Source organism: Coenobita brevimanus, chromosome 80 (genome assembly GCF_032717465.1).
Source record: "Coenobita brevimanus isolate Jiangsu-jjx chromosome 80, ASM3271746v2, whole genome shotgun sequence".
NCBI lineage: Eukaryota > Metazoa > Arthropoda > Malacostraca > Decapoda > Coenobitidae > Coenobita > Coenobita brevimanus.
The window spans coordinates 16,317,396-16,324,895 of record NC_137033.1 but is presented as its reverse complement, the minus strand read 5'-3'; the positions used below and the strand labels follow the sequence as shown (position 1 = coordinate 16,324,895).

The following is a 7,500-nucleotide window of genomic DNA, read 5'->3' as shown; positions in this document are numbered from 1 at the left end:
TGGGAATTTTGGAGCACATTTAATTCAGCGATTTATTTTGCACATTACGCCTTAGGTTTCCATTATAATTTATTAAACTATGTCGATACCAAATGACTATAAAAAAAAAAAAAGAAGAGGATGTTAAGGTGTAATATGGAAAGTAAATCGGTAATTAAAAGGTGCTTCGAAACTTCCTATGCAACGTGGAATACGGGAAGGGGGGAGGGAGATGGGAAGGAGGGGAGGGGGAGAAGTCGAAGGGGAGGAGAGGGAAAGTGAATAGGAATGAAAGAAGGTGGATGGGGAGAAGGGAGATGGAAGTGGAGGAGGGAAAAAGCAGAGGAAGAGCTGAAAGAGAAGGAGACTGGAAAGGAGGAAGAGAAGGAGAGGGAAAGGAGGAAAGGGAAGGAAGAGGAATTTAGGGAAAAGGGAAGGGGAAGAGGAGGGGAGGGGGGAGTAGCAACGTGAAAGAAGTACCAACAAGTAACCCCATGACTGTGTGTATAATGAACAAACAACAGTCTACCCTATAAATTATACCCAAACTACGTGAAGTCTACGGGTCTCACAAATTTCTTTCTAATGTATTTTTCCGGACAGCTTCGTTCGCTATATGACTGGAATTTCTAAGAACATTTAATTGAATAATGGTTTTTGTTCTTTTTGCAGGACGAGCGAGGAGGGTTGGCGTTATGGACTACAGACACAATTGATCTCAGTAGGACAGCACCCTCTGACCTTGGTAAGTGGTGGTAGATTACATATCTGCTAAGGTTACCCCATGAAATGCATAAGAGAAAACGGTTGCGTACGTTTTCTCTGTTGGTGAGTTAGTAGGGGACTTGCACTTTTTACACCAGGTCCATGATATAAAGCGGAGAAAATTATCACAGCACCACCGCATGCAGGCTTTTAGTAACTTTGAAACTTATGCATACACTGGATAAAAAGGAACCTTGCCTACAACTGCACAAAATGTTGGTGATTATGAAAACTTATTTACATGCTGGATAAAAAGAAAGTCTGCCTAGTACTGCACAAAATGTTGGTGATATGCACAAATTTTGGTGGCTGGTGACGCTTGTGTGTGTCCCCCAGGAGGGTATCGAGGGGTGTACCTGGGCAAACTGCGGCAGGGCTCCTCCTACACCCGCGGCGTCTCTATTGACAAGGGTGAGTGTCTGGCCCAGGTGGTAAAATTGTAGCCATGGGATGTTGTTGCATGTTGATGTAGTCACACTTGACGATGCAAAGAAAGCACTGGAAATGTTTGGTTCAAGGATGGACGAACTGGTGCTTTGGTATTAGTGTATATATAGAAAAAGACGTTTGAGTACTTACGGAAAAAGAACGCGATTTGAGAAGTACTTTTGTGCACTGTATGAGAGGAAAGTTCTTAATGGGACTGTTTAAGTACGTACCGACAACTCGAGAGATGTGGCAGTGGATTAATGCAACCGTTGTTTTTTTTTTTTTTTTTTTTTTGCCTTTGTAAGAATCTCTCCCAATCCCCGCGTCTTTAATTGTCCATTTATTTACTCAAGGATCGGACCTTTTTCCTGGAGGGAGAATTCTAAAAATACTTCTTAGGTATTCCCAGTGTCGTAAAATGTGACTTAGAAGGAATGGAGACCAAAAACCATATTCATATCCATTACTGTGCGTAGGAATATGACAGCCCAGCCTCCCAGAAGAGAGATGTGTAATGATGGGATTGAGGGTTATAACTGGAGTATGGTTCCCCATTCTTTGACGCGCTACAAAAAGGTTAAAGATATCTCGCAGTAGTTAATTTTCAAAGTGACTGAGAGTTGTGAGTATTTGTGATTGTTAGCGTAAGCAAAGTAAAATTCTTGGCAGTATCTGGAAATCAGAGTAGGTTAACTGGACAAGTTAAGAGTGTATTTCGAGCTCAAAGAATGACCATTTAATTCTTTCACCCTAATTTGGCCCAGATTTTCGTCCTTTTGTAGCGTATTTCACGTAGTTCAGTGGTGGAAAAAGACAGTACTATGGCTGTACATATATTCCATAGCAGTACTTCGTGTCAGGCATTGTATTCTAGATTTTTTTTTTTTTTTTTTTTTTATAGAGGGAACAATCTTGCGAACTTCTAGCCTTTAGTTCCTTCTTCCTCGCATTAAAAAAATCAATTTGGAAAGCTGGCAATTTTAGATCAGGTTAGAATAAAAGGAATGTAGTTAGGAGTGGCAGATAAAGAGTATTATTAAGTTACGTAATACACCCCGACGTGATGGATGGATGAAACTGCAGTTCTCTATACCGAACTCTTTCAATTCGCTCTTTTTTTTTTTTTTTTCACTGTGTTCATGCTTTCTCCAGACAGTTTTATTGAAATTGGGAGTGAGTTTTCGAAGTGGAGGGATTAGATACAGCCTTCAGTAACTCCCTTAACGTGAAGAAAATCGTCTAAGGGTAACAAAAATTAAAAAGTCATCGGAGTGAAGTGATTCATATGAAAATTCTACATAACCAGTATTAAATAAATTATACATGTGACTTTACATTTGCTTAAGTTATTGCATAAAGTTTTGACCGTCATCCCTAGTAGCCTCATACCTCCCACGACAAAGGAGAGAAGAACATTTATACTGGAACATCACTTCTTCCTTGATGCATGTCACCAGAAAGAGACCAGAGACCTTTATTCCCGCCTCATATGTGAAGTGCATGGGGAGCAGGAAGTGAGTTAACAGTAGTGGTAATAATAATGATAGCAGTAGTAGTAGTAATAGTAGTAGTAGTAGTATTTGTTGTAATATAATTAATAGTGTTTTTCATAGTAATAAAAGAATATGGAGATAACAAATATAGTCCTGCAGTAGTAGTTGCAACCTCAGGGTCATCCGAACGTGAACCCGGTGGACTGCAGGCTAAAATTATCCATCCTGCAGTCCACTATCTTGCTTTTAGTGGATAGGGATGGAGGTGAGGGACGTTTGTATAACCCTGCAGCAGACCTACTCAATCTTATCGATGCACCACGTGAAGGCGTTCCTCTCCAGCACCATTAAGAAGTACCAAGTTAAAAGTTATTCACCGATTTCATTCCGAACGTTTGCTTTTCCCACTTCAATAACAAGCACCTAACTTTTCTGACCCGATATTTTTGTGTGATTTTGTGTGGGTTTTTTGACTAGTTCAGGCACTTAACAAGCACCCACACTACACCCTTCCACTGCTGTAGGAGAGAGAGAGAGAGAGAGAGAGAGAGAGAGAGAGAGAGAGAGAGAGAGAGAGAGAGAATCAGTAGCCTGATGGCTAGAAAGTTATCATAATAGAATGACAATAATTCATGTACAGGTGTGTATATATATATATATATATATATATATATATATATATATATATATGTGTGTGTGTGTGTGTGTGTGTGTGTGTGTGTGTGTGTGTGTGTGTGTAAGTTTAGAGAAGACATGGGTTGATGGCTAACATGCGAGTGTTTCAGGGTACTCGCTGCTGCCCAACAAGTACAATGGTGGTAGTGGTGGTGGCGGGCTGGGCAGTGCCAGGGGCGAGAGACCAAGCAGCCGATCCCCCTCAATGCCCAGGAGGATCAACGCACTGGCGCCACTCGAACAAGGTAGGAGGAAGAGGCTGTGGGCAGAAGGCGTAGGGAGAAGTAGATTCACTATACACCAGTCTAGTTTTTCCTATTTTGAAGTGTTGTCTGGATGATGTTGTCCTAATCATCACCATTTTATGTATTCCTGTTTTGCAATGTTGTCTAGATCATATCTGATATTGAAAGAACTGTTCTCACCTACCTGAAGCTGGTCTGAAACTGTTCTTTGCTCGTAAACACAATTTTAGTATGTGGATATAGTTTTCCCATCTCAGCAGTTCACAGCAGTAGAAACAAGACATATTTGAAAGTGTAATTGCTGAAGATATTTTGTTTTATAAAGTTCTTCGTATGTTAAATTTTTTCCCCTTTCTAACTGAGACAAGGAAATGAAAGCAGACTTTTGAAGATATCATATGGTATTAAAACGTAATTATTAAAATCAAGTACGTACGAACACAAATGAATCTCGTTTACCTATTTGTGTTTCAAAAAAGATACCCACTGAGAGTAAGATATAAAATAAAATCGAACTCCGAAAACATCTTTACTTTTCTTTTTCTGCACATGGCACATCACTACCGTTTATTTTATTATATAAACAATCAAAAGTTTAATAATATAAAAACACACGAAAATATTTAAACATGAACAAAATAACCTACAAAGAAAGAGACGTTAGAAAACATTATCTGAAGAAAATACTGCTTTATAACTCCAGGTGTGTACTCTCAGGTAAACCGTGAGCCGTAATCTCGTTAGTTTAGGAGATCCTCTGTCATCTCTATTTTCCCAGTTAATTTATGCATAGGGCAACTAATGATCCCGGGTTTTATTCCATTCTTCATCGATATTAATATGAAATGAATACCAAAAAGAGAACATTGGAATATACGGTTTCAAAATAAATCGGTATGAAAATTGTGCTTGAAATCCTCTTCAGCTTATTGGAGACTTAATCACGGAAGGGGTGGCCACAGACAAATCGCCTCCATGTCAGCCTCTCCGCCATCAGGCTGCCTTTCCTTCATCTCACACCACCCTCATTCATATACACGTACCTCTCCACCCCAGCCCTCCACCTCATCCTCGGTCAACCCCTCCCTTCTTCCCATTCCACTTCACCCACATTTACTCTCCTAGTCAGTCTCTAATTCTTCACAAGGTCACACGATCTCAACTACTTCTAACACTTACAGCTGTATTAATGTCAGGGTATAGCACTGAGGCCATTGCTCCTAGAACTGTAAATAGGTGTGCGCGCAGGTGACGGGACGGTGATGGTGACGCGGGTGGGTTCGACACGCAGCGTCATCCCGCCACTCTCAGCCGCCCGAACACACCACCACCGGCATCAGGAACACTCCGGTCAGTAGCAGTAACATTCTGGGGCGAGGTCCTTTTTCTGTTTTTACTATAACATATCCCAAAATTGCCATCTCTCCGTCTTCAGTGCCGAGTTGAACGCTAGATTAACACAAAAGTATGATGATAGTAAAAAAGTGCTATGGAAGGGATGGAGCCGTAGCATTGTCTTTTTCTGCCACTGAGCTACGTGAAATGAGCTACAAAAGGACGAAAATATGGGCCAGGCTAGAGTAAAAACAGTAAAGCAGACGATTTTTTATTTGAGGAGACTTATCTAGGTCGTATCTAACCCTTCCAGGTAAATATATATATATATATATATATATATATATATATATATATATATATATATATATATTATATATATATTCTAGGCTGAACAAAATCGTCGAAAGAATCAATAATAAAACGAAAAAGACATCCATGAGCAAAATGGTATAAAAATCTTCAGTCCCATGATCCATTATTTATACTTTTTTTCACTGTTCAGATTTTCGCCCATTTGCAGCTTATATCACGTAGCTCAGTGGCAGAAATGGACAATACTACAGCTCTACATCCTCTCAACAGCACTTTTTTATGACTAGCATCATATTCTACTGTTAATCTTTTGATAAAACTCAATATTCATGGTGGAGAGATAGCAATTTTAGGCCAGGTTAGAGTAGAAAGAGTATAGTAAGCTTCCTAACCGCAATGGAATACCGTCTATAATCTCCGTAACAGTCTCAAAAAGATTATTAGGGCCGTTGCTGTTTGCTTTCCATTGAACTCCTTTGTACTCCCTTTGTAGTGTGGGGTGCATACTAACCCAATCTGATAATTACAGACTTTCGAAAAATGACTGTCAGAATTCAGGGGCTGTCTTACACTCTTGCTGTCTCAGTTCTAAGCACTTTTCTCCGACTACGTTGGATTTTAGTTATTTTTGCTACTTACCAGACGATTTTTTTCAACTTCGGAAACTTCTTGAACTCTAGGGGTTAGTACATAGCCGCCATCAACCCTCCTATTAATAAAAGCCCTTCCTATTTGCAAAAATGAAATAAAAGTTACGTCATCCATTTGAGAGAGTTACTATTTCGGTCGTCAGATCTCGAGGATGAAGTCGGAGAGGAGGACGACAAATCCGAGCTGTACTACGAGGAGGACGAGAACGAGGGCGAGGACGCAGACGAGGAGGTGGAGGAGGAAGAGGAGGAGGTGCTGGGAACCGAGGACGAACGTAGTGTGTCTCGGCCTAAGAGTTCGGCAACCACCAGAGACAGTGGCATATCCGTTTTCTCTGCCAATGAAGCGGAGGGAATCACAGAAAACGGAAGGGTAAGCTTTATTTTTATTTCAATTACAGTGTGTATAAGTGAGGCATATCCGTTTCCTCTGCTAGTGAAGTCGGTGGTGGCATTTTATTATTATTATTAGTAGTAGTAGTAGATGTAGCTGTTGTAGCAGTAGTAGTAGTAAACTTAAACATAAGTTTTTTTTATTTTACCATTCAGTACAATCCCCAACGCTCTGGGAAATTTCACTGAATGCCAAGCAGGAAGGGTACATGAGAGCAAAGGAACAGACAGAAAAGACGGCTTATACAATACATAATAGTACATTATGGTTCAGATTCCGTTTCAAATATTAACGCGAAAAAGTATTGCTAAACACACACACACAAACATACACACACACGGGTTATAGTAGAATATGTACAATTAAATATGTAACCTAATGCACTGTACAATACGGGTCTAATTTTCTCACTAGGTCTCTTCGTCAGGCTGTATTGATTTCTGGCGCTGATATGGCTCTCTCTCTCTCTCTCTCTCTCTCTCTCTCTCTCTCTCTCTCTCTCTCTCTTTCTCTCTCATATATCCCGTCTCTGAATATTTCTTGTTAGTATAATGCGAGCCGTGTTGAGCCAGAGAGTGACCTGGACCAATGCAAAATCACCTTCTCCTTCTTTTTAACCTCTCTCTCTCTCTCTCTCTCTCTCTCTCTCTCTCTCTCTCTCTCTCTCTCTCTCTCTCTCTCTCTCTCTCTTTTATGCAAGGAAGAAGGAACCAAAGGCCATCTCTGTAAAATGTTGTCACTACTTCTTCCTTGTGTTGTCAGGATGTTGTCAGTCGTGTTGAGCGTAGAGGGGCCCGAGAGAGACCCGTGTCCATTCAAAATAAAGGCTCCTCCTCTTCCCTCACCTCATCCCTTGGCTCCACTGACGAACCTGCGTAAGTACTATGATTTTTTAGCATTTACTAGTTCCTGTTATTGTTATTTATTTTTTTTATTTAGTGACCGTGCTTTTGAGTAATTTTTCTTCGTCTGGATCGGTTATGTGTTTGTGTGTGTGATTCCATGTGCCATTTTTTTGTCTGTGTCCTGTATATGATTTTTTTTTCTTGAATTAGACCTTCTTCCCTTAAAGTATTGTACTCTCGGTTAAGGAGAGACAAATGGTAGGATTTAAAAGCGAAAAAGAGCTCCAAATCCTACGAACGCAGGGAGGATATCTGACAAATTATGTTCTGGTTCCCATCCTTAGACTAAAAGCAGTTCTTCTCTCTCTTTCTCCC

At 40.3% G+C, this 7,500-nt stretch overlaps 1 protein-coding gene across 1 annotated transcript in view; it reads left to right on the top strand.

The window, feature by feature from the left end:
* The window catches only part of LOC145409274 (TOG array regulator of axonemal microtubules protein 1), a 137,582-nt gene that overhangs the window by 90,352 nt on the left and 39,730 nt on the right, over positions 1-7,500 (top strand). The window contains exons 7-12 of the mRNA XM_080279754.1: positions 652-724; positions 1,081-1,155; positions 3,452-3,586; positions 4,823-4,936; positions 6,030-6,259; positions 7,043-7,155. Coding sequence (XP_080135880.1) covers positions 652-724; positions 1,081-1,155; positions 3,452-3,586; positions 4,823-4,936; positions 6,030-6,259; positions 7,043-7,155 — 740 coding nt within the window. The remainder of the gene's footprint in view (positions 1-651; positions 725-1,080; positions 1,156-3,451; positions 3,587-4,822; positions 4,937-6,029; positions 6,260-7,042; positions 7,156-7,500) is intronic.